The 27392-nt window shown below is 48.6% G+C and overlaps 1 protein-coding gene across 1 annotated transcript in view; it reads right to left on the bottom strand.

Annotated features, from left to right (window-relative positions):
• The window catches only part of MYO1D (myosin ID), a 71235-nt gene that overhangs the window by 28745 nt on the left and 15098 nt on the right, over positions 1–27392 (bottom strand). The window contains exons 2-17 of the mRNA XM_085211311.1: positions 26039–26247; positions 25295–25388; positions 24437–24602; positions 24172–24225; positions 23502–23597; positions 22625–22741; positions 22132–22335; positions 21585–21730; positions 21381–21495; positions 20954–21124; positions 18098–18168; positions 17122–17196; positions 16100–16232; positions 11100–11266; positions 8035–8242; positions 842–1065 (exon numbers count right to left, since the gene is read on the bottom strand). Coding sequence (XP_085067437.1) covers positions 842–1065; positions 8035–8242; positions 11100–11266; positions 16100–16232; positions 17122–17196; positions 18098–18168; positions 20954–21124; positions 21381–21495; positions 21585–21730; positions 22132–22335; positions 22625–22741; positions 23502–23597; positions 24172–24225; positions 24437–24602; positions 25295–25388; positions 26039–26247 — 2250 coding nt within the window. The remainder of the gene's footprint in view (positions 1–841; positions 1066–8034; positions 8243–11099; positions 11267–16099; positions 16233–17121; positions 17197–18097; positions 18169–20953; positions 21125–21380; positions 21496–21584; positions 21731–22131; positions 22336–22624; positions 22742–23501; positions 23598–24171; positions 24226–24436; positions 24603–25294; positions 25389–26038; positions 26248–27392) is intronic.

The following is a 27392-nucleotide window of genomic DNA, read 5'->3' as shown; positions in this document are numbered from 1 at the left end:
TCATTACCTCCTTCAGCAAGAACATTGGCTCTGTAGGACTAATGCTGTAAAAAGTCTTTATCGACTAAAATTTTGTGATTATGATAATTGAGCTTATTCAGAAAGCAGGACGCTACCCAATAGGTCATGGATAGCATTCAAGAGACAGCTGGGAAGAAAAATAAGGCCAACCTGCTCTAGTGCTGGTAGTATTCTGCTTCAAGCAGATGGCTCTAGAGATCCCCAGAGGCCTCGTCCAGCCAATATTTCCTCTGTTCATAACTTTCAGAAGATATCATTTTTCAAACTGGAATCAGAGCTCTTGACACCCCTCTTGTCCATAGTAACAAGACTTGCCAAAGAAAAAAGTCACCGGCTTTTGGGCACTAAGGAGGTTGTAATGAATGTATTAAACAACTCTTCCACACACTGCATACAGTGATAGTGGTATATTGCTTAATTTATTTCAAATTAGTACTGACTTACTATAAAAGTCTCGAGGGACTCAAAAAGATTCATTTTTCTCTCTCCCTCTGCCTACCACCAGCTGCTCTTTTCTTTCAAAATTGATTAGAAAGTCTTAATTCGAGCTAAGGAAGGAAGTGTGATGTCCATCATGACTAAATCTCTGAAATAGGACAATTATTTGCCTGGTCAGGGGTACCAGAACCCACTATTTGGGATGGGTTGATGGTTGGACTTGGTGATCCCAGTGGTCTTTTCCAACCATAACTGTTCTGTGACTCTAATATCTTCATATTTGCTGCCCAGTTAATGTTCTCCAGTCATTTCCCCAAATTTTCTGAAGTAGGAACTGTTCAGTCCTTGCTTAGACCGAACAGAGTAGTTCTTTTATCTGTACCTATGGTAAATCGCCTGGAGCGCCTCTTCAAATCGGTGCAGCACTTTGGGTGGGGTGGGCCACTGCACGTGCTTGCCATAATCCTTCATGGCTCTGACGTTGCGGAAGCGCTGGGCGACCTCGTGGATGTAGGACTTCACCTTGTAGCGGCGGTAGTGCCTGAGGATGGTGAGGGCAGCCCTCGTCCTCTTGTAGCGGAGCCGAGCCAAGGTGCCCCTCCAGACCTAAGAGCCACAGAGAGGACAGAGGAGAGCTTCAGACAGAAAGGAAGGAAACATCTGCCTCTTTATTCTTCTAAATCCTTACATACAGCAGTCATGAGTTTTACAGTGAGATTCTGGCGTGCCAATAGGATTCGATTGGAAAAACAAGGGCGGGTTGAGCTGCTGCTGGCACTGTGTGATTTGGTACGACGGACAACGACACGTCATGACATTTGGTGTAACAACCAAATTTGGATAACAACACATCACGACACACAGTGGCATGCGATATCCATTCGCAGTGACAGACAACAACACATGACGACACACATCCACGACTCACAACAGACAATGACACGTCGCGACATGATGACAGAAGTCAATGACACATCACAACATGACGACACACGCCCACGACTCACAACGGGCAATGACACGTCACGACATGACGACACACGTCAATGACATGCAACAACAGGCAATGACACGTCACGACATGTGACGACGCGTTAACGATGCCAGATGACAACACGTGAAGCTGACTCAGGACAATGGACAACAACACATCAGGACACCGGACAGTGACGTGACAACGGATGACAGCTCTTCGTGACACACGATGACATGCAACGTTGACCTGTGACAACAGACAACAACTCGCAATGTCGACTCGCGACGGTTCCCGAGTTGGTGAGCAGCTGTACTTTCCCTCCAATACCATCCATCAGGATGAGGATTGCATTTTTGCTTCCTCGTAGAATTAAACTGAAGGGTACTGAGCCTCTTGCACAGAACGAGCGCATCACCACTCGCTGCAGGCCCTGCTGGGAGTCGATGCCTCTCTCAAGAAACATCCCAGAGCTCCACTGATGCACGTCAAGCCTTCTATTTACAGAAGAATTAATTAATTACCCAGGGTGATCTCCAACATAGTATACTCTTAATGAAGCTGATGTCAAAGGTTTTCTTGACAGCCTTACTGATAACCTGATGTGTGGCTGAGAACAGCCATACGTAGAAGAGGCAGAGCAGACGTGAAGGAGCTCTTCTCTATACTCTAAACATTGAAAGAGGAAGCAGAAACTTTGGGTTTCTTCTCAAGAAAAGCAAGAACTCCTCCTTCCACCTTCTTTCAGAGTCCCTCTTCGTACTCCTCCAGCCTTCTGCCCTTCTAAAACAGACCCAAGAGCCACACAACACTGCCCAAACATCCCATGGTAACACCAAGCCAAGCCACCCTTCGCTTCCATGCCAGCATGCTAAACTGTGTGCAACTTTACCCCAAGATAGAAAGCAGTCCTTGATGCAGCACGAGATCACCCCACACACCATCCACTCAGCAGAACATGGTGAAGGCCAAACTGGGAAAAAGCAAGAGCAAGAAGTGCAGAAATCACTGTAACAACAGCAATACAGCAGCAGAGTGTTGTACAGCCAAACAAAACTGGCAGTGAGACAGAGGGAGATCAGCAAGGAACAGTGGATTGGTACTGAAAATCTAAACATCACACACACACAGAGCCACAGGAAAATAAAACCTAGCACCTTCCCTCATTGTACTTCGAAGCACTGGGCAGACTGGGGGAAGGCAGCACCGTCTGCACAGAACAAACTGGCACAAAACACACCTGCAAAAAGCATGTCAGCAGCAAACCAGACAACAAGATAAAATAAACCTACTACCAACTTCCTACTTGTTCATTTCAAAAGAACAGAAATGAGGAACGAGCGGCTCAGCAGCCTCCTGGACCTCATGAACCGTCACAAGCAAACAACCACACATTTTGAATTGTTTTGGATACAGAACAAGGTCTTAATTCCGCTCCCCTGCGCTGGAGCAGAGACGTTCTTGAGGAAAGCCTCTCTGGCAGTGGTTTTTTTTCAGACGGGTGGAACAAAGGCACAGTAACAGATTGCCCCCGTGTTGTATCAGCTGCAGCGCTGCAGAAATTGGCTTCGCAGCAAGAAGTGTCACAACGCTACCAACAGGAGCCTTGCAAACCCAATTATCCAGCCCAGGCGTGTCCCTCGGCTGCACACAAACAGCCAGCTCTTAATGAAAAACACGTCCTCCAATCAAGCTGTCAACACTGGGTAACCTCACTCCTGGTGATGGCCTTCCTAATAGCCACAGTGGCAGCTCGTTCCAAAAGTAATGAGAAACCAAACTCACAGCACTGTGTTTGTTTTCTAAGTTTACAGTACACAGTCATTTTTGCAGAGACAAGTTTATAATCGTCCCAGGCTGACACTGATTGCCTTCTCTTCTGACTCCATCCAGCTTCAGCCAAACCTGACAAAGGAAGAGAAGACCCAAAGAGGCAAAGCCTTACAGGAGGAATCGATGGCAGGGGCTCAACTCAGAGTGACACTGCTGGAAGGAGCTCAAGACCATCTGCTTTGTCTCATCTCCAAATCCCAAACCCAGCTCCTAGCCAAGCACAGCCCCACGGTGCTGTGTCCCAAGGCAACAGGTGGAAGGACGTGGCAGCCTTTCAGGGGGATGAGGATGGTGGAGGTGCAGGTGGGGAAGCAGTGCAGGAGTTGAGGAGGGTGGGAGGGGACTGGTTGTAGGCACAAGAATAAAGCTGTGGCTGTCATCATTTTGGAATGTCAGCAGCATGGGACAAACCCATGGGAAGCTCATGAAAACTCTGTTGGAAGATGAGTTTTAAAGTGGAAAACTGAAAAGCAGACTCAAAAGCAATCAATTTTGTTGTCAATTACTGCAAGGCCAGGCTGGATGCGGCCCTGGGCAAGCTGATCTAATGGGGCATAACCAGCCCATGGCAGGTGGGTTGGAGCTCAATGAGGTCCCTTTCAACCCAGCTGTTCTAGGATTCTGTGACCAAGTGAGAGCAAGAGACTTTATGCAGGACACTGTGAAAGAGATGTCCTGCACAGGAAGGGCTGCCCAAGGGGACAGGGCAGAGGTTGGGCATAGGAATGGAATAACAATCAGCACCAAAATGGAAACAAATGGAGCACCTGAGCTTCACCTCCCAACCTTTACCCATCCACTCTGATCTCTCAGCATCCTTTCGATCACCTCTGCCTTCTCCACGCTTTGGTCAGGTGATGACAGACTAACAGGGCAATTAAGAAATCAAGACCGAGGATGGATGGAGAGAAAGGTGATGGATGGAGAGAAAGCTTTGGAAACCAGGACTTGGACAGAAAGTGGTTATCTGGTGGTTGGCAACCCTGCCCATGGCACTGGGGTTGGAACTGGATGACCTTTAAGGTTCCCTCCAACCTAAGCCACCCCGTGATCCTATGAAAAAGAAACGGGACGTTCACCCACACCAAAAGTCAGACCTTATCTTAAGGGAAGCACTGAAATCTTTTCCTGAAGGATGTTTAACTCACATGGCTTTGAGGAAAAATTAATAAACTCGAGTTCAAATGATTATATACGATTTAAAGCAGATTATAAACTCGTTGAGCTCCTAGCAAAGATTCCTAAGATTAAATAAAGCTACTGGAACTGAAGAGCTTCAACTTAGCTCATCTGAATTAAACACCAGTGTTATACTTTGGAGCAGCATTGCGACTAACTAAGCCTTGGCCAACCATTTCATGCTTGCTGTAGCACAGCACACCTCCTCCCACTGCTTTGTGATCAATATTTCATGCTGCCCTCCAGGCATCCAAACTGAAAAAGATAAAACAAAACCCAGCTAGGAACTCGCAGAGCCATGAACCCTTCTGCACGGCTTTAAAGGACCTCAAACAGGAAAGGTGATGAAATATTTAAGTCAAGCCGCGCGCAGTTCTGAGGCACTGCAAATCAGAAGCGAGCTTTAATTACGCCATTCCTGATTGCCTTTGGAAGGGTCACCTCCTTGCAGAGCGGGCGCAGTGGGTGAGCTGATGGAGGCACGACGGAACGGCCAACATTCACACCCAGCGCCCCGGGACCTGCATTTCACAACACAACCAAATTCAGATCCCGCCGGAGGAATTTAATGTTTTTAAATCAGAGCCCCTCGTTCCCATAGATCACACTGCAGCACACACAAACAGCCAGTGGGAAGAGCTGCTTAATTTACTAAATGCTGTTTCCTCTTTTCACATGAGTCAGCTGAACAACGCTCGTTCCATTGCTTTGCTTAATAGAAACAACGTCCCACTAGGAAGAGCAGAGAGAGGGGTCACCCTCAGATTAATGAGATTGCCCTAAGAAGGCTGTGTCCAACAATAAATATAAGAAATAGCAAAGGGACGGTGTTATAAGCGAGGGGCACGTGTGAGACGTGCGCAGAGAGGAAATGATGGATGGGGAGAAGTGACGGCTGGATTTTTCCTGCCACTCGTTGCTGCTCTGCCTGAAAGCTTCCCGAAACTCTGGCAAATTCTGCTTACCTTTGTTCAAAGGACAGGAATGCCATTAAAGCATGCGAGGGAGGACAGCGTTAATTGTGGTGAAAGAGAAAAACAATTCCAGAAACACATTGACAAACGCAGCTCCATCACCAGATGTTTGGTTTTGCCCCATAGCCCATGGGAAAAGCTCATCGCCATCAGCAATTTACACTGCAGCATCCTATGAGGGAAGGAGAAACGCACAGAAACTGTGCATCTTTACCTTACTTTGGGTGACCCTGATCCTCTCTTCTCCTCCTTTACCCAACAATGAATGGATATTTATGTCTAGTTCGGTTAAAGAAGTGTTTTCACAGCATGTCCTGGGTGAGGGAAGACGATATGCAAGCATTCAGGTGCCCCATTGCACCTGCAGGGTGGGAGCCCTGCCCTCTGCCGTGTCCCTGACCTCCTTTCTGCCAGCACAGATGCTCACCTGAAGTACACTGTGCTGAAAAGGAGGGGAGGGGGGAACTCTGAATTACAAATCAGTCGCACTTCCCTTCTGCTGCTTCCCATCAGGCGGAGCTACGCCACGGTGATGGCAAGGGACGTTCATGGCAGGTCCTCAATGGGTCTTCAGTGGGCTCCCAACAGGACCCCAACAGGTCCTCACTGGGTTCACAGCAGGACCCCAGCACGTCCCCAGCGGGTCCTCAGTGGTTCCCAACAGGACCCCAACGGGTCCCCACGGCAGCCACGTTCTCCTCCTTGTGCCTTGCAACACAAAACCCGTGTCCCAGTAGGCGCTGGCTGATGAGAGCAATCCTCTCCTCCTCTGCAGGAGCAGTGAAGATTTAGGGAGGTGATTACCATATGCAGCTGCACCGGTCTGATAAAATTGCACTGAAATAGTGCACTAAATTATATTGACAAGATGCATCGCTTTGCATGCTGCACGTGCTGAGCTGTTTTCTTGAACAAAGCGCTCCTCTACAAAGCTAATGAATATACGGGAACGTTTCCAAGAAAAACAACCACAGAAGCAAATTCTTATCATTATCAAACAAAGGAAGCGGCATTATTTTAAGGGTTAAGGGTTACTCACATGATGAAGCTGCTAAGAGAATCACAGAATCTCTTTCTGAAAGCCTTGGGAGCAATAAATTGTGTAATATATATAATTAGAAATGAAGACGTACATTTAAAATAAGCAAGAAATGGAATTGCTAACAGCAGATTTTTCTTTCACTTAAAATTACTCACAGAAAAATGTCATTGGACCCCAACCTGAGACAGACTGCACCTTACATTGCCCTCCTGGCCCAGCTCGGCCTTGCACGCTTACAGGCAAAATTACAGTTGGGGAAAAGGAGCAAGAATTACATTGTTGTGTGCGTTTTTAACAATTGAGAGCGAGTTGAAAAGAAAAAAAAAATTAGATACAGGCAATATTGCCAGTGTTTTCAGAGCCTCCTTACATCCTCGGTCTGAGGTTTTTTTGTTACTGTGCTGACTGCTCTTCCTCAGCACTGCTGGTCTGTGACTGCCCCATCTACCGGCAGCAGGGCACAGCTGGTAACGAGGATTGGATTCAGAGCACAGAATGAAATCCAACAGTAAAACAAGAGAAATAGCAAAAATGGCAGGAAGAAATCATCTTCCATCTTACACAGTTCCATACCTATCAACTTCAACCCAACACCCAGCCCAACCAACACCAATGCAGATGCAACCCTGGACTTCCAATTGTCTCCTTCCACGTTGGTCATACTGACTTCCAGAAGGGAAATCAGGTCAAGCACGTTGTTAACACAACAAAACTATTGGGCACAGAACAGTTTTTGGACCAGCTCTCGTATTTTGTCCCCTCTGGTGCACGTTCATTGCAGGGAGTTGGCCTAGAAGACCTTTTGGGGCCCCTTCCAACTCCAACAACTCTATGACACCATATTGCTCCTGGGCTTGCTAGCTCTTCTGTTGTACAGTTGCCCCTAAACCCAAATGATTCAGGAGTTTGCCAAGTCCCATGGCTTAGAAGAGGATTTTCATAAGAGAAGCCTGAAAATGCCTTTGCACTGAAGCTGCAGAATGGAAAATTATTTACCTGGAGGGTAAAATCAGGAAGAGCTTGAGGTCAAATCCCATATTCAGAAGGGGAGGAACACGCAGGTGTCCTCTGCACAGCACCTTTGGGGTCACACCCTTGTAATGCTAAGGGCCTTCTATCAGCAGCTCTGCAGATGACCTCCACTCTGTCACCCTTCCACCCAAACTGCTGGGCAGCATTTCCAGAGCCCCACAACAACATTTTCCTTCTTGTGTGACGTAATCCTTGTGTTCTCGTGATGTTTGCTCCTGCCAACCCCAACACTGCTGTTGCAGTGAGTTCCCATGGGAAGAAATTGCCACCAACACACAAATCTCCTTCCTTTCCCCTCACTTTCTATCCCTTGCCTGCCTTTGTTTTATTTACCTTAGAGGACTCACAGCAAAGCTCCATGAACCAACATGAAAGCATCCTTCCAACCCAAACAAACCTGTGATTCTATGATTCACCTCAAACATTTTGTGCTCATCAACAGCAACACGAGGAAGAAGCAAGAAAAAACAACAGGGAGTTTGAGAAAAGGTGCTTTGAGGATCGTGAACTGGGCTTTTTGATGGAGCAAAGTGAAGCTTTACCTTCTGTAGGAAGAGCACAATCCTCACGAGCATCTTGGCATGGAGCTCCTCCAAGGTGAACAGCGTTCGTGGTGTGCGGATGAAGATTTTGGTCTTCCCATAGGCAACATCGTGCTGAAATCCATGACACTCAATGAGCTTCTTCACAGCATCTTTGTCTGAAGGGAGGTCATGGTTTGGCCAGGTGAATTCTGAGATCATCTTGTACCTGCAATCACAATTTCCAATGCACCCTTGTCCTCTGTGCTCTCCAGAAGACCAACCTTCAGTACTTTTTAGACATAATTACCATCTAAATTGAAATACAACTGATTCCATGCAGCAGATCCTGAGACAGTTTGTGTAGGAGATGCGATCCCCAAAACTGAACAGAAAGGGAATGCAAGAGGTGTGATTTTAGGCCACTGAAAAGAACAAGCATTGTGAGGAGCTCAGTTCATCAACACAGAACTGATGCAACGCGACGAGCCTCACCGCCGAGCTCCATCAACAGAGATCTGCAGAGAGCAACGCTGGCTTGTCCACATGTCATTTGTGGACACACAAACACAACTGATGCTTTAGCTGCTATATTACCCACATTCATGTTCCAAATAAAACTCTCATGCAGCCGACTTAACCACCTCTCTATTTAAAAGCCCGTGATACAAACACACATGGGACATAAATATTTTAAGCTGGTTTCTCTTTTCTGTTCTCATCAGGAAAATGTTCCTGCAGTAATTAATTCAATAGGAAAACCTTCCACTTCAGGACACTTAAATAAGGGAAACCAAAGGATCAGGACAGCACTACAAATGCATACTTTATTAAACAGGGCCCAGAAAAAAAAAGGGAGAGGCGTTGGAGAGCTGAAGTGTGAGCAGGATGTTGCAGCACTGCCAAATCCTGACCTCGCCACTAAGTACAGCAAGGCAGGAGCCAACATAAATCTGCTCAGTGACACCACAGCCCTTCCCCTCTCCTTTTGCCTAAGGACGGTGGCAGCTTGGAAGGTCACTTGGACACGGAATCACTGAGGTTGGGAAACCCACTAAGATCATCCAGTCCAACCATGAAGCCACCCCCACCATGCCCACTCACAGTCACAGAATCATAGACTCACTAAGGTCAGAAAGATCTCTAAGATCCCCAATCCAACCCATCCCTGCCATGCCCACCCACACTAAGTGTCACATCTCTGTGGCTCTGGAACACCTCTGGGGATGGTGACTTCACCGCCTCCCTGAGCAGCCTGTGTCACTGCATCACCACTCTTCCAGAGAACAAATCGTTCTCCGTATCCAACCTGAACCTCCTGTGGCACAACTTAAGACCATCACCTCTCGCAATGCCCAGGTCCGTAGCGTTGCCTGGGGTTGCTGTGGCTGAAGCTCAGGACCTGGCACTTGGTCTTGTTGAGGCTCATCCCATTGGCCTCAGTGCAGATCCCTCTGTAGGGCTTTCCTGCCCTCAGGCAGACGGACACCTCCTCCCAGCTCCATGTCATCTGCAAGCTTATCGAGGGAGCACTCAGCACAGAGCAGATGGGATCTCGGTGTTGTTTCCATGCTGCGTAACACTGCCTGAAAATAGGCCTGCGGATGCCTTTGTGGGGAAGGGCTGGGTTTCAGCCACAGATGCCTCCGGGCGCCGCTCCTCCACTCCCCCAGGCAGCCCTTCCCCAACCCCCTCAGCACCGCTTTATTTGGCAGATAGGAATATTGATGCCCTCGGGGTACTGCGGGGATGAACAGCACCAACGCAGTCCTTATGGAGAGTTACGTTATCTGCACAGTTGTGATCCCTTGCAATCCCCCTTCAATGAACGCCCCTGACGTGCAGCTCACACCACGGATCACATCCCCTTTAAGAGGGCAGGTTTAGAAGATTCAGTGCAGCACAGCTGTGGTATGCAGATGCAGTGTGTGCCATCTTATCCTTTAGATGCCGAATCCGACCGCAGGCTTCGGCACAACAAACACTGCAGCACCTCAAAGCTCCACCACTTGCCACATGCTAATTTGGTTGGCTGGCTGCAAACAGCACTTCTGGCTTTAAGCTTACAGGAGCTCATCAAATATTCATTACAAACAAAGCAGCTGTTTATATTAATAGTAATTACACAAGTCTTAAGGAACAAATTCCACGTGTGAAGGCAGACGTGAGCACTAACCTCTGCATAATGTTCAGGAGAACAGATACACAGGGCTGCAGGCTGTGTGATAAGCCTCACCTCCTGTTCTGCCTCAGGTATCATGGAACACCCAGGCAAATCTCCACTGTCATCTCTCGTGGCACTTTGGTTCTGGCACATCCCACCTGCTTAGCTCGGGCTTTTTTTCCTGTCCTCAGGGACTTTCCCTCATACAATTCAATAACAGGTTAAAACCAATTCAGTATCTGAAGAGGATGAATCCTCAGTATCTGTGCTAATTTACTGAAGCTGCAAGACAAATTACAATCTAAAACGTTCCATTTGTCACAAATCTGGTAGGAGTAACGAGGGCAAAGGATATCAGAAAGATGCTTTAATGAGGTCATGCTATTATCCCTTCTCCACACTTCCACTCCGTAAGCCCAGAGGTTTCCTCGTGTACATGCAGCATCACTGCACACCACTGACAGACAAGGGGAAATGGTTTCAAACCAAAGGAGGGGAGATGCAGATTGGGTGTAATGAGGGCAGGGACAGGCAGCCCAGGGGGGCAATGGGTGCCCCATCCCAGGGGATGCTCAGCTCAGCTGGAGGGACTCTGAGTGCTGGCAGAGCTGTGGGTGCCCCACTGAGCGCAGGCATTGGGACAGACAGCCCTTAACGGCCCCTTCCAACCCAAGGAATTCCACAATCCTATGACTGAGCACTTCCCAGGACACACAGCACCCACCCGTCCCTCTCACCGCGACCGTCAGACAACATGCAGAGAGAAAAGAGCCGTTCATTAGCTCTGTTTTTTGGGTTATGCTCTGGGGAAGAACCTCAGTACACATTCCTCACGGAGAGAATAACGCAGCAAATGAGTTCAGCACGAAGAAGGGGAGCCCGAGCCCCAGGGACGGACCTCAGAGCACAGCCGCCCTCCTACCTGTGAAGGAACTTCTGGTAGGTCTGGCGATAGGCAAAGCCTGCCCTTCGCACCCTGACGTTCTCCAGCAACCCCAGGTACTCCACCTGGTGCCTGCAGCGCTCCTCGTCAAACAGCTGGGGGGACTTCTTGTCGTTGGGCTTGATGCAGCGGACGTAATAGGGCTCCTAATGGGACAGAGAAAGAAGAAGTCTATAAACCTGGCAAAGGGCGGCTGCCATTCTTCAGAACCAATCTGCTTTGACCACGCCGGGGTTTGAAGCTGATTCATTTCTTTCTCTCCATCGTCAGCCCTCGCCATGCTCCCAGCAGGGAGAGCAGCACGCCTCACAAAGGCTCCAAACCTGATTTCTTAGAGGTAAAACTGTTCCTTATAACCTCAGGTCTTTTAATTTTTCAAGGTCAAACAGAATGCAAATGGAGACCAGCGAGCACAGAGAGGAACCAGAAAGACTGAAAACCCAGAAAACATGGCACAGAGGAAATTCTCTATCAGTCCAGAAGGACGGAGCCACAAAACTGCTGGTGACGGCACCTAACATATCCTCCATCCTTAATGCACCTGAAAGGTAAACGCAGAGATGCAGCAATTCTGGTTTGGGACAAAGAAGGCTTTAAGCACAATACAGAACAGCTCCAGTTGAACATCAGCAGAACAAGCATGGGAGCAGAATGCCTGCGGAGAGGAGGAAACCCATCGGGGGAGAGGAGCAGACTGCACACATCTGCACAGGGAAGGGGAGCAGAGCTGTCCTCAATCAGGACTGAACTCCACGCGTTCCCAAGGTCCTCTCCAGTCCTATTTTCTGTGATTTGTGGATGACTTCGTCCTATTTTCTGTGATTTCAGGTCGCTGCCCTAAACTCAGGATAATATGAAAGGCCCAAAATTGCCATTTTCCTTTCAGTAATGCTGAACAAATGGGCTCATCCCAAATAACCCAGCTGGTCCTGACACAAGGTGGAGGCACACAGCGCTGACATGAACACAAAGCCTGCACACCCTAACAAATGTGAATGGGATGAATAACACAGCCCCAGCACTGAGACGAGACGTTAAGAGGCCCTGGCACTGCCCACAGCTGTGGGTGCCCCAACCCAGAGCCACGGATGGTGGGGGGCACACAGCCCACGGCAGGGACTGGGATGGGGAGCTTCCATTCCAACCCAACAGAGCTGTGATTCCATGGTTCTGTGATCTTTGAGGTCCCTCCAACACAACCATGCTGTGATTCTGTGGTTCTACAATCCTTAAGGTCCCTTCCAACCCAACCCTACTCAATACAACTCAACCATTCCATGGTTCTACAATCCTTAAGGTCCCTTCCAACCCAACCCTACTCAATACAACTCAACCATTCCATGGTTCTACAATCCTTAAGGTCCCTTCCAACCCAACCCTACTCAGTACAACTCAACCATTCCATGGTTCTACAATCCTTAAGGTCCCTTCCAACCCAAACCTACTCAACCCAACCTAACAATTCCCTGGTTCTTTAATGTCCCTTCCAACCCAACGGTGCCATGAACCCATGGTTCTACAATCTCTGAGGTCCCTTCCAACCCAACCATGGCGTGGCTCCAGCACAGTCGTCATCTGGCTTCTCTTTTCAATTCCTCAAAAAACAAAGCAGTGCTGAGAGCACAGCCTCCCCAGGACCCTGAAGGTCCCTCCCAACCCAAACCATTCTGTGCCACCAGACAGCCAAGGGACAGCCCTGTTCTGTGTGAGGTCTTCCACCGTGCACCTCCTTCTGCTGCAGTGATTTGACACAGCCTGATCCTATTCTATTTGTTGTGCTAAAACACAACGTGACGGAAGAATTTAATGCATGAATCTCTTAAAACTCTTCATCTTTTTAAGCTTTCTCCTGCAAATTGCTGAAGGCAACAAGGTTTCCAGGGGTCCTTATGCCCTCAGCAGGTTCCTACCAGCTCTCAGAATGTGCGATCTGTGTGGGTACAACTTCTCCTCGGCTGTGCCGCGGGAATCTGGCTGTCAGCCATGTGTCAAACCGAAGGCAGAAGCAGCCCCAGATGAACTTCAAATCCATGAAGAGGCTCCACGCAGTCACGGCAGCATTAGTGAGGAGGAGGAGGAGTTTGCCGGACCTGCAGCCCGCAATTTGTGATCTCAAAACACATCTCTGCCTCCAGGGAAACGGCGTGAGTCCTTCATCAGACATCACAGCGTTGGCTCACAGCTATTTGTTATCACTGCAGAGCCCCTCTGCTGCCGCAGCTCTCTCTGCCTGGGCTGTCACTCATCTCTTTGTCATTCAAAGCCCCCCTGCAAAAAAATTTACCCTTCCCGACTTCCAAAGAGCAGTGAGTGACTGTATGTGAGCTGACACAAAAGGCAGAAGTCGAGATGCTGCTCTCCTTTTGGAAAACAGGAATAGGAAGTTCCTGCACAGACAGGAGATCATCTATCAGCACAATTACAGTGTAATTAAAGCCTCTCAGCAGTGACAGCTAGCAGGGTAAATTCTAAAGGAGATTATTCCACGCTCACAATCCCACCAGCTCCAGCTCTTCAGGGGGATAATTATGCAGCTCCCATTATTGCACAGGAGGCTGTCAAGCCCAGAGCCACGTTTTATAAATGGAAGACTGAAATACAGAGGCACAAAGGCCCCAGTTTCTGAATGCTGCTCAGTTGTCTATCTGAAATTGATTTTTTTTTTTTAATGAAGCAGAGTGATTTTTAGATTTTAAAGTGTTTTTGCACCATGATCCTGCTTGGGAGAATTCTGTTCCATAGTTCAGAGCACGGTGGATGGGAGAAAGGACAGGACATAGAATGGGCAATTTGAGCTGGATATCCCCAACTGGTCATGGAGATGGCATTATGGCTTAGTAGAGATGAAGCCTGTCAAACCAGGTTGGAGAGGGATGGACAGGGGATGAAGATAGAGTAAAAATAAAACAGGCAAAAGGAATTACAGAGAGAGGAAAAACAAAGAGGAAAGGGGGAAAAACAAAGAGGAAAAAGAAGGGAGAAAAGGAAAAAGAAGAAGAATTAAAAACAAGATGAATGTCCAGAGAGAGCTCCTCAAGAAGCTCATCATTTAGAGCCATGTCAGCCCCAGGGCTCCCAGAGTCAGCAGTTAGGAGAACAAGAAAAGCCACTCCAACAAGCCATCACAGGCAGAGCAGACCCTGGGAGAACAGCTGGGCCATAAATCCGTGTGAGGGTCGAGCTGGGGCAGCACAGCCCCATGAAGGCACAGAGCTCTGCTTCTCCTCACAACCCCCCGCTCCAGCAGAACGCCAGCAAAGCAGCACTGCCCACATCAAACACCCAGCTGCCATTGGAGGTCCAGAGTTTGCAGAGTTGAAGGTTTGTTTCTGCTATTCCTGTGCTCCTGCTCAATGAACTGGCATCTCTGAAGCCCCTGAACATGAGTTTCAACAGTGCCGATGCTGCTGATAGAATTCATTCTACCAATGAATTCTTGGACTGCCATTCTGCCCCAGGACTGCAGAAACTGCACTGCTTGGCTCCCAAGTGACACAACCCAAAGGAAGAAGCACAAAGTCCATCCTCAGGCCCCTTATCTGTGCTGCATCTGCTTTTCTGGGCACACCGAAATTCAGAGCCCTTAAAGTAACACAGATGTGAAAACAAAGATAACGTGGAGTGAGATCCACTCTGAGGTCCAGATGCATCGCAGTGAAGGTATCACAAATAGTGCCAACTACACAACCTGTGTGCAAAGGGAAGGACCTACAGATGCTCTCCTGCAGGAGCACTGCCCGTGTCAGCCCTTAAAGCAAAGACTGAAGCCCAGAGCTCATCCCCTCTGCTCCAGCCCCATGCCGTAGTGCAGGCTGGCCACGGCCACGACAGCCCCTGGCTGCTGCCTGCTGGGCAGGAGCCCTCGTTAACACGTCTGTTTAATGACAGTCCTCCTTTAGTGGGATCCATCCCCCCCCGTAACACACCACTCTACAATTAACTGCATTGCTCAGCAGCGAACTGGGAAATATCCAACCTCCTAACCCCAAATCCTCAGTGAAAATGTAGGGGAGGTATAAATACAAGGGGAATATTTGTCCCTAAGTCCCTAAGTCTGCCTTGGAAACAATTCCCCATCCTCAGAGAAGACTTCCATTTGTGACAACAAACCAACCAAAACTACTTGTTTCACATCAACCAGCCATCCTTCCACGATGACTTCTGCCTCAGGATGGGTAACGTCCCATTTCAGCTCTTCACCTCCCACTGTGAGTGGCAGGAGTTGTTCCAGGCAGTCTCCTGGCTGCTCTGCTCTTACAAACACAAAGGCCTGGTCTCATTTCTTCAAATAAACGGATGAAGTTTTCCCACGAGGATGTGCAGAAACGTCCCACCACGATGCCTTGAGGGCAGCCCTCCCCTCCAGAACCCCCAGCAATCTCTGCCTGCATTGCTCAGGACCCTCCTGCAGGTTTCCTCCCTGTTGTTCGGACAGGAGATAACGTGCCCTTACCTTGCTTTCAAATGAAATGCAAAGCAATGGAACACAACACAACCCTCGCACAAAGCAGTGCTTGCCAGAGCAACACTCCCTGCTAAAAAGCTTAATTATTCAGAAAAATAAAAAGTTTCACTTCTCACCATCTCACACAAAGAGAAAAGAAGGAAATCACACTGAATTTTCAAAGAAGATATTCGGCATTGAGAGACAGAAAAAAAATCTCCATGCTGTGAAACTACATCCTCTGGGCCCTCTGCCAGAAGAGCTTTGTTATTTATTTGACACAGTAATTATTATCCCCCAAAGAGAGAGGCTCGACTACAAGTGAAGGGTACACAGCCACAATCCAGCTCCTTTATGCAGGGATGGCTGACAACCATCCCAAGAGCTCCTCACAGCTGCCCACTGCCACAATCAAAGCTCATCTCCACTGATGAGCTTGGCTCGGTGACAGACAGCAGTGACAGGAAGGTGACAACTCTCTGCAGATGAGCCCTGCTCAGCACAAGTGGAGTCAGTTTTCAATGGAAGCATTTACCTTTGATGCCAGGTTGTCCACCAGCGCAATCATGGAGTTCTTGAAGAGGGTAGCAGCTGTCAGAGGTCGCTTGGTGACCTCCGTGATGCTCAGTTTACCTTCGGGCCACATCATCTTCAACACAGGATTAGAGCTAAAAGGCAAAGCTGAAGCTAAAAGAGCTAAAAGGCTTTAATTGCACGGTGCAACAGAAGGGCCCTAAGTGCCGACATTCAGCAGTGTGCCCAGATGTCCTTGCCATCCAAGTCAAACCAACGCAACACAATCTCTTTTGCTTTTGAGCAGCACAGGGCTCAGGCTTACACAGGACTTGATTTCAAGCTGTATTCCTGTGTAAAGGGGACGTGGCTTAGTGGGCAGCACTGGGGGAAGGCGGGCGGTTGGCCCGGATGATCCTAGAGGTCTTTTCCAGCCTCGGTGGGTCTATGATTCTGCAATTGACACCCTTGATATATACAAGAATTATTTCACATATTTTAGCTGTCATTTTCTAGAAGGTGAGGTGAAACAGCCATGATGGATGGCGAGAGATCTGGAACAGACTGGAGCAGCTTTGTGGAGCGCCTTTAGACGCAGATTTTGATAGCATCTCACATACACTTGTGAAAGGCAACTTCCACTCGCCTCATAAGTATTGACAGCAAGTGACTGCGTGGTTTAAATTTGTCACGTCACAGCACATATGAAAACAACTCAATATATTTGCTCATTTTTCCCATCACCCCAAATCTCTCTTTCACAACGTGGGCTTCCAGCTGGGGCCAACATCTCTGCTGCTGATCAGACGCTGCTCAGTTTCTCTCTCATTGAAGAGAGGTGAGCACTGGCGCATCCACACCTGGTTGATGACAAAGGCACAGAGCTCATCTCTGCACAGCAACCCTGACTGCACAGTGAGGTGGGATCCAACGAACCCTGCACAACCTGTGCAGTGAATGTTAGTTTCTCCTAGCATGCACTCTACAGAAAGGGATTCGGACAGACCAGACTTAAATTAATCTCCTTAATGGTTTTATTCCTACCTGTTATACATGAGGCGCTTGAAGTCTTGAAATAAAGTGTCCTTGTTTTTGTCAATAAATCCGGAGACTGAGTAACTGCAAAAAGGAAAACAGCGTTAATGCCAAATTCAAGAGCTACACTCGTGACTTCTGCCTTCCATATTTCCACATTTCAATTTTCCTTCAGGAAATTCCCACCAGCCACTGGTAGTGCTGAAGCTCAGCCACTAATAAGGAACCTGGGACCGTTTTTCTCCTTGGCAAAACGCTTTGGAATCAGCAATGTCTGTCAGCAACCACTCAGCAAAGGCTACAGAATGAATGGCATCCAATACAACCACCTTGGTTACCTTTATAAATCAAAGGTAAATTTAATCCTAAGGCAAAAGGTAAAACAATAAACAAAAAAAATTACATCACTTCCTTACTAACTCCTCTCCTTCTGCCCTGTCAGCCCAAACCACGACACCATTTCAGTGGCACTGCAGACAATGGCCTCCTATTGAAAGGTTTCCAACACACGAGCATCCCCACTGCTCCGTCCCCTCACGCTGCTGTCACACCTGCAGCCATCCTGCAGATTTCAGGCACAGAACGCTTCCCAGCCTGCATGGGGCAGATTCCCTGCACTGCTGGGTTACTTTACCACCGCCCTGTCTTCTGAGTCAGCCCACATTGGCTTGAGAATTCCAAGCCAGGGAGTTGTATAATCTCACCAACAGATGTCTAAATGAGGTTTGATTAGCTCTCTACAGCTTCTTTGTATCACCAGTGGAAGGTTTTGCTTTTTCCCGAAGCGTTGCTTTCCCGTTCACATTCTCCTTCTGTTTCAGTTCCAAATTCATATTCATATCAGCTTCAGATTTAATTGATAAGCAACTGCTGCACTCCTCAATTCTGTACGGCAGCTTCACAGCAGCAGCACTAAATCAGAGCATCCTGCCACATCAAAGCTGGCTGAAGGCAGAAATAGAAGGCACAACTGAAAGAAACTCACATCACATCTCCAGCATAGTGCTTGATTCGGAAGTCTCTGTCGAACTCCAGGGTTTTGTCAGTCGCACAAAGCTGCAAGAAATTCCACACACATTAAAATGTCAGCCTTGGACAAACACCTCAAAGCAGCAGGTCGATAGAGGAGGTGTGGGAGCACAACCAGAATGGAACGAAGCAACTGCTGCTACCCAACAGGATACACTCGGCTGTGCACTGCTTGGTGAAAGCTCACCAACCTGGGAGATACCAGAAAGTGCTTAACACCGTGCTGGACTCATTAAAAGAGCTCTAATGAACTTTACACGGGCAAATCAGCAGAAAACATTGGGAAAAAAGCAGAATAGCACTGACAGCACTGATAGAGCTGAGCTGACAGTCTTCTTGGACTCCTATGGGCACTGTGGGCTCCTGTGGGCCCTCCAGGTTTCCTTGAGTATTTATGCTGGAGAAAGGGGGCACGAGTGCTGGAGAGATGGGAAATGGATAACAGCATAGAGTCAAACCTTGGAGTTTTGGGAAATTCTAGGAGTATCTGGGCTGTGGAGCTCCTTGTCACACTGAAAAGAACCCAAAGCCCTCGTGCAGGAGGACTGCAGATGGATGCAGATTGGGAGCAGTGTTCTTACGCGCGTTTCATATCTCAGAGCTGTAGGGGCTGGAAGGGACCTCTGCAGCCCCCCAGTCCAACCCCAGAGCTTTCAGCCTTTCCCTGCAGGGAGATGCTCCAGGCCTGGCTGGTCTTTGTAGCTCTGTGCTCTCTGTTCAGCCTTCACTGCTGCCCAGTATCTTGGAAGATGAGGAGTCAAGAGGACAGAACGGACCTTCTCACACCCTGACCTGCACAACCAGTTTGCTGGGGCTGACATCATCACTTCCACTCCACACCTTCCTCTAACAGAAGATTCTGGAATTCATACACTATCACTGCACTCGACACTATGAAATTACAACATAATTTGAAAAAGAAAATTAAGAATTTAAAATGTTGAGAAAATGAACCTTTGATGTTGAGAAGTACATTCACAACAGCCAGTACACATCTAGACAAGCATTACAGAGCTGTTAAGGTTGGAAAGACCACTAACGTCCAAATCCAACCACCAGCCCACCCCACCACACCACATCACCCAGTGACATTCTCCCTTTCCTGGAGCACCCCCAGGGATGGTGACCCCACCACCACCAGCAGCAGCTGTGCCAGCACGTCCCTAACCTTTCTGAGAATGAATTTTTCCTCATACTGGAAATACTGGACAATTCAGAGAAGGACCCTTCCTTTAGGGATGTAATTCTGGCCACAAATATTCACAGTGGGAATATTTACCGGGATTTTTCCCGGCGTGTTTGGCTTTCACCAGGACAACCACGCAGACAGCAGATCAGACATGCAGTAGGCAAACTAGGACACTACTATTTAGGGCACAGCAGCCCCTTAGAGCTTATCCACATGGAGCCAGTGTGCAACACGCTGTGCAGGGGAGCAGTGAGGCATTAACTCGGGCTGAAGGATGGGAGCTGCTCCCATAACATAGCAGCACACGTCCTTTAACTCTTTAGGAACAGCTCTGCCCTGCGCTGAGCTTTGTGGTACCTGGACAGAACTACTGCAGCCCATGAAAGTGAAATCAAGTCCTTTGTGTCAACACAGACTGGAAGAGGACAGCTCGGAGAGCTCAGATTTCACACTGCCCTCCTGCATGGGATAAGGGCTCACCGAGGGAGATGTCTTAAATAACCTAAAGCACAAAGACACGAGAGGGGGAGCAATAATTATGATGCTGAGAATTTTATGGGTCGATTTTTTCCAAGGCTCTATTGATTGAAACGAGAAATTAGCAAGCCGGGAAGATACATCACGTCCTCCATAAACATTATTTATAGCAGCATTCCTCCTCTCCCTTCAGCTCTGTGCAACAGACTCCTGGCAAGGCCCCCCCCGCTGAGCAATGCTGCAGTGGGATACACAGACATCATGCATGTATTTCATGTTCCCTGCGCTGTGAAGGGACTCATGAAGGGCACTTCAGGAAAGTCACATCTGGAAGAAAAACTGATTATTTTCTGTTCTTCCCATCCTCGGCTGAACCGAAGCACAGCCAGAGCCACCGTGTGCACTCAGTCTCCCCGGAGGCAGCCTTCAGCACATTTCTTACACAACCATGCTAATTCTGTATTTCTGACCTACATAAACCACCACCACGGGTGGGAGGGAGAAGGGGGGGAGCAGCATCCTGAATAATGCATTTCCAACAGCGATTCTCAGCAGAGAGACATCAATATATTAAAATGCACTTCATAAATAAATGACATTTGATTACTCAGTGCCAATTCTCAGATGAACCAGGCTGGTGAGCACGTTTTCATTACGCTGCCAAGCGAGGAATAAAGCCCTTTAATTCACAACGCAAACAAAGCAAGCCGAGCAGCCTGGCAGACCATAGGCACGAGTGGAGATGAGCACATTTTGCAGCCAATGACGACGGAACAACAACCCACAGCGCTGCAATAAGGCAGAGGTGCGAATAATTCCCTGCCACTCCGTATTACGGCAGCCTGGGAAGAATCCCACGTGAGCCGCAGCGGTGCCTCCATTGGTCCTCGATGACATCATGAGATGCCGAGGCAGAACCGCAGCTGCTTTTATCAGCCGAACGACTGCGATTCTGCATTGCGCGTCCTCGAGCTCCCTCTGCTGGCTGCAGGCCGCACCGGCACGGCTTATTTCTGCAGCTGGGAGCTGCTCCTCCGCATTCATTTCATACCTCACGGTCACGATTTGACCCCCTGTCCCTCTGTTCTGTTACATCTGAACAATAGAAAAGACACCGCAAAGGAACAGAAGGCTGCAGCAGAGTACCTTCCTGCTGGAGAAGTGCGCGTGCTTCCCCAGCTTGCTGTTCAGAGCCTCCAGGAACATCTCATCTGTCACCTTCCCAACATTCATGCAGGCATCGTCCAGGATGGCAATGATCCCTTTGTGCTGCTGCTCCACCAGGTCCACAATCACCTGGTTGTTAAAGTAATCGATCTGGAAAAGCCAGAAGAAGTGGGGTAGCTGTGATTTGGCTGGCACGAGATACACATGTTAGCCTCTGATGGAACAGCACCATTTGCCTGGAGGACTGGACCCACCATCCGTGGGACAGCTTTTCCCACAGCCAGATTTCCAGACAGCACCACTGGCGTGGACATGGATGTGCTACTGACTTCAAGAGCAGCCTACTCCAGGATCCACCTTAGACCTGGTGCCGGTCCACCAACCTCTCCCCTGCCAAATCACTCACATGCTTCCAGGGAATGCCCTCCCGCTGGTACTCCTCCTGCTCCTGCTTCAGAACCAGCTGGATGAAGAGCTGCTGCAGCTTCTCGTTGCAGTAATTAATGCAAAATTGTTCAAAACTGCAAAAACATCAGGAAAAAAAAAAAAAGGTAAGTTTTCTCACGTGGGAAAGGAGGAGGCACAGCACTGTGCTCTAACAACGTGTCACCTGTTATTGTCAAATATTTCAAAGCCATAGATGTCCAGAACGCCAATGACTGTGTTCTTCCCATGCACTGTCGTGTCGTAGTTCTTCACCTCGATCACATCATTGATGTGTGTCACAATCCAGCAGAAGAGGCGCTCGTAAATAGCCTGCCAGGAAACCAACACTGAGAACCATCCAGGGCCTTCCTAATGTCAGCCATTCCACACCCACACCGTTTGATTTGTTAGCAAAGGGAGGACAATTGTTACTCCCTATGCTATCAGTCTCCCGCCTTTCCAACGCAAATGATAGCACTTTGTTTCCACGCAGAGTCCTAAAGGTTACTCCTCCACCCTATACCCATTAAATTTAACTGCTAAAGAAGTCGAAAATCCTATTTCCCAAAACATTCAGCCCTATGCAGCACTGAGAAATGCACAGTGATGAAAGACAACTCAATAGTGAATGTCTTCCATAGGCATGGCTGCTCTGATCCAACCTTCAGCCAAAAGCAGTGTTTTCCACTGTTACATGAAATCAGGTGAAGAGAAAGGAAATTCCAGCTCACCTTTGCAAAGGCGTCTCTGCCATAGGTGGCTTCTTGCTCAGTGTGCTGCTTGTCGATGACATCCCGGCCCGTAGCGACAGTCCGGAACAAAAGGGCCTTCTCCACCAGCTCAGATTTTGTTGACAGGAGGTCTGCAATGTTGGACACAGCCTTGCTGTTCTCTATCAGGGGCGTATCGCCATCCACGGAAAACTTCAAGTTCCCCTGCAAGAAGTAGCAAGAAATTTAGATTTCTCAATCATTTTTTGTTAATATGAAACAGAGGCCCCCATCTCTGCTATTAAGCCAGAACAATCTCTCACCACATTAAAAGGGTTGGCCTGCACACTCACACGCTTCCACAGTCAGTGGGAGCAGCAGAGCCTGACCCAAAGGAAAGAATCCCCGCTCAGGGCTCAGCTGAACTTGTGGAAATAAAATCACATCAAAGACTTTGGGCAGTTTAATTCCTGTCCCAAGATTCTGCCTCACACCTGCGGGCAGAGAACTTTACCAAGTGAAGAATGACTGCCACGATTTTGTAGACGGTCTGAATCTCCTCTTGCTTGAAGCCTATCACCTTCATGGCATCAGCAACAGCCTTGAACTCAGCACCATCGTTGATGGAACACTGCAGGAAGATGTTTGGGACATGAATTGAGAAAGCAAAGGGGAATGGTTTTAAAGTGAGCCAGGGGAGGTTTAGGTTGGATATTAGGGGGAAGTTCTTCACACAGAAGGTGGTGAGGCACTGGAACAGGTTGCCCAAGGAGGCTGTGGATGCCCCATCCCTGCAGGCATTCAAGGCCAGGCTGGATGTGGCTCTGGGCAGCCTGGGCTGCTGGTTGGTGACCTGCACACAGCAGGGGGTTGGAACCAGATGAGCATTGTGCTCCTTTGCAATCCAGGCCATTCTGTGATTCTGTGATTCAAAGTCTCTGCAGCCCATAGCAAACAGAGAGTAATTCAATATTTTTCAGATGCAAAAAATTATTCTGAGATTGACTGATCCTAATGCCATGCTGTACACCTGCATGTCCCAGTGCTTTCCTAGTGGAATTTAAAGTGGAAGGGCAGAGGCTGCTCGTAAAACACAGAACAGTGCAGCGACAGACCCCACGAGTACTGCTCAGCACAGACAGCACGTTTGTGGCCAGCACTTTTCTCTTTTCTGTGGAGTGTGCCACAGAGCTGTAGGGGTTGGAAGGGACCTCTAGAGACCACTGAGCCCAAGCTCATACGCAACCATCTCCAAAGTCCAGAGCTCTGCTACAAACTGCATAATGGTGTCACCTTTCCATAACACTGCTCTCCCCTTCTGCAAGCTCAGGTGATTCCCTGATTCAAACATTTAAAATTTACAACTTTAAGACAAGTTTCCTGCCACTCACCTTGAGCTGTGCTCCAGGAGAGATGTAGCTGTATGCAGAAGCATCCTTCTGCAGATGCAGAGAGCGCAGCATCTGGTCAGACCCCCCCTGCAGGAGCTGTGTTTGAAGGAAATGAAATACAAATCAAAAAGGTGAATCAAAATAAAGAAAATCCTTCATTTTTTTCCATATTAAATCTATCTTTTTTTTTGGTAATAGGTAAGTTCTTTTTCTTATTTACCTGCTTGCCAAGCAAAACCATAAAAACATGCCATGTGAGAATAAAGGTTACAGTAATAGGTTGACCACTTCCCCCAGAGGACACGTGAGGGAATCGCTGTACAATGTGGAAAACATTAAAAAGAACTCAAAGAAATGAAGAAAGCAAACTTGGTGTCATAAAATTACTTCCATATGAAGTAAAGGCCTCGAGAGAACACAGAGGGGTTAGGCGGATTGCAAACAACACAGAGCCAAAGTCCAGTGCTCTGCCACACCTGGCTGGTTACTCTCAAGTTTGCAGATGTATCAGTATGGGACTGGAGATGGAAAGAAATAAACCTTCCCATGCTCTTTCCCTCTTCACACCACTACAGAGGATCAGCTGCAACAGGGGAACCCTCTGCAAAACACACAGGGCGTGAAAGCTCTACCCATCTGCTACGTGTCTGGGTACCAAATGGATACCAACCTGGTAAAAAGAGTGAAAGCTCCGCTCCCCTGGCTGCTGCACGATCACACGAGACTGCAGGGAGAGAACAACAGCAGGTGGGTATTTCTGCATCTGGATGCTGAGCACTGCCCCACTGGAACCACAGCACCAGGCAGAACACCTCCAAACCAACCTCCTGCTGCACTAAGGCAATGCTGAACGCTACCAGCGAGGCACAGCCACGAGCCTTCATCACAAAGAGCAGCGCTTCTGAAGCGCACGCCGCTGCCACAACTCAGCTCACCTTTTCTAGCAAGTAATTGTTGATGTGGCCACCGATTGGGTCTCCTTTGAAGTCGAAGTTGATGTCCATGTACTTCCCAAAGCGGCTGGAATTGTCGTTACGGTTCGTTTTGGCGTTGCCAAAGGCCTCCAGCACACAGTTGGATTTCAGCAGGATGTTCTTCACTCTTTAGTACAGATAAAAGAGAACAGGATGAGTTCCGTACCCAAACCGCAGAATTATTTTGCGAGCATCTATAGAGAAGATATGAGCAACAGCAGAGATGCTCTTTGGTTTTGTATTCAGGCAGGTGTGTAAAACATCAGCAACACCACAGGAAATCAGCTGGGAGCTCCTGGTTCTGCTCCTCAGAGCTGAGCAAAGGGAACCAACGATCCCACTGCAAACAGCAGCAAGCAAAACACAGCTCCTTTACTCAGACAAGTTTTGGAGGTAATTTCTTGACTTCTTTTGCCAACAACTGGGACAAAAAGAACTCAAAATAGGTACTCAATCTGTTTCAGCAGAAAGCCATTTTCTTTACTGTAAGAGTGACAGACACATTGCAGTTCAGGAGTATGCAAACCCTAAAGGACACAGAAATGCCCCCAGTGCTTAATGTTCTATTCTCATTCACATATGTCAGGCAAGTTGCCACTGGAAATGTGATTTTGAGATGCTGGTTTAACTTTGAAAGTTCAAAGGCTTGAGTTCTTCCTCACTTTTCTATGGGATGTTAGCAATCAATATCGCAAAACTGCCATAAGAAAAATTGTGTCTGAAGAAAATGCTGCCAGATCAGCACCCAAGTAGGAGATTGTCAGTAAGACAGAAAGAGACCCGGGGACAAAGCCAGGTCCCTGTCTGCAGAGCCCTTACCTTTCCACCTCCGCCCTCTGCCCCGGGTTGGTGATGGCTGCAATGTACTGCATGATGTACTTGCTGGCCTCTGTTTTCCCAGCCCCACTTTCACCTGAGGGCACAGAAGGGGGACAATAGATTGAAAATACAAAGCACATCACTGAGCAGCACCCCAATCCTACCATGATGATGTCTGGGGCTTTTTTGGTTTTGTTCGTTAAAGCAAGTTTATTTGTGCCTGCTGCTGCTGCTGTGCAGTTGTGATGTAAGGTTTCCCAGGTCGGCACACAAAACATCAAAAGGAATATTGTTAGAGGAGAAGGACTGGCAGCAGCAGAGCTGGGAAATGCAGCACAAGGGGCCACTGTTCAGCACATATCTCAGCTTTTCAGAACTGGGGACATCAAGGAAACGAAGTGCCAGGATCCAGATAGCGACCATTCATGGCACAGACCCCGCTCCTGCTGTCAGCACAAACAGTCTGAACAGAGAACAAAGCACTGAGCATCAGAGGGGCAGAGATCAGCACTTCTCCAGGGTGACACTTCATGCCGCTCGACCTTTGCACGCACAGACTAACCAGTGACCAGTGTCGTGACACTCAGTGACGATGCTGAGCCAGCCGTTGGCAAACCTGCTGATGGCAGGAGGTGGGACCGGCTGCTCTTGAAGGTCCCCTCCAGCCCAAGCCGTTCTGTGACTCTACGACACCAGCTCTCGGGTCAGGTAAGCGCTCACCATAAGGAAGAGCTCTCAGCTCACCCGATATCACAATGCAGGTGTCCTTCGACCTCCTCTTCATCGCTTTGTACGCGGCGTCAGCGATGGCAAAGAGGTGGGGTGGCCTCTCGTAGAGCTCCCGGCCCTTGTACTGCTCGATCGTGTCCCGCCCGTAGATGTTCAGGTTCTTGTAAGGGTTCATGGAAACCACCACTTCTCCAATAAAGGTGTAGATCCGTCCTTTTTCAAACCTGGCCGGGATGATGCAAAAAAGGAGAAAGATCAGGAGAAATTCGGCATGTTTTCCAAGCGGGCTGTCCATTAGTTCATCAGTGTATGGAGTACAGCCAGCAGCAGCAGCGTGGCCCACGCTGACCCAGCTCTCTATGGAAAAAGGAGTACGACCCAGCAGCTCAGAATCTCACCCTGCACAAAGGAAATCTCTACTGCTGTTCCACTTACAGATGCGCAGTGGATCAGATTACTGCCACGCCAACAGACTGACTTTGAGGACAGCGAAGTTCTGGCTCACCGGCACACACAAGCTGGCTTCAGGCATCACCAGGTGTCTCTGCTTCCATCGGTTTGCTAACAAAAAAAGTTCTTATCATTGGCACTAAGCAAAGACGAGTGAGCCGAGCGGTGTATTTAAGCCTTACGACATCAGATGGCACCACAACACCTCTGCAGGCGAGGAGGGATCCTGGTGCTCCATGACTACAGCGCAAACACCGGCGCTGCTCGACTGAATCTATCGCCACCCCCACGTGGTGACAGCTGTGACATTCTCTGCCATTCACCCGAGGGTTCTCTGCAGTGTCTTGGGACGGGTTGGGTGTAGCAGGTGTGACAACTTCGAGAAACGCAATCCAGGAACCAGCACTCCTCTTTCTCAAAGCCGCGCTGCCTCCAGCTCCAAAGTACTTACGTGGAAAGTCACGAGAACTGCAAAAGGTCTGTTTGTTCCTGTAGTCCCAATCTGCACTTCCCAAAACTTTACAAGTAAAGATATTTTATATTTCTGAGATAAGCTGCTTGGAAACTACCAAAAACGTATTAAAAAAGAGAAAGCAACAACAATTAGCATTACCAACTGCAGCAGAGCAGCTCTTCCCAAACTACAGCTACAGAAAGGATGGGTAACACAAAAGCAACACGACAGAGGCTTATGGCACAGCCCCACAGCTTGAGGATGCACGGCAGAGGGGGGAGGACGAGAAGGAGAAGGAGGAGGATGGAGTGACAGCACTGTGGCCGCCTGCAGCTGTGTGAGGCCTCCGGCACGGCCCTGCACCACATCCCCATCTCTGTGCTGGAGAAAGCAGGGTTCTGAGCTGCACGAAGGGCTGGCTGGATGGCCGCAGCCACAGGGCTGTGCTCAGCGGCTCCACGTGCA

The sequence above is a fragment of the Meleagris gallopavo genome, chromosome 29 (assembly GCF_905368555.1).
Source record: "Meleagris gallopavo chromosome 29, MGAL_WU_HG_1.1, whole genome shotgun sequence".
Taxonomy (NCBI): domain Eukaryota; kingdom Metazoa; phylum Chordata; class Aves; order Galliformes; family Phasianidae; genus Meleagris; species Meleagris gallopavo.
The sequence above is the reverse complement of the archived record's forward strand: the minus strand, read 5'-3'. Positions and strand labels throughout refer to the sequence as shown.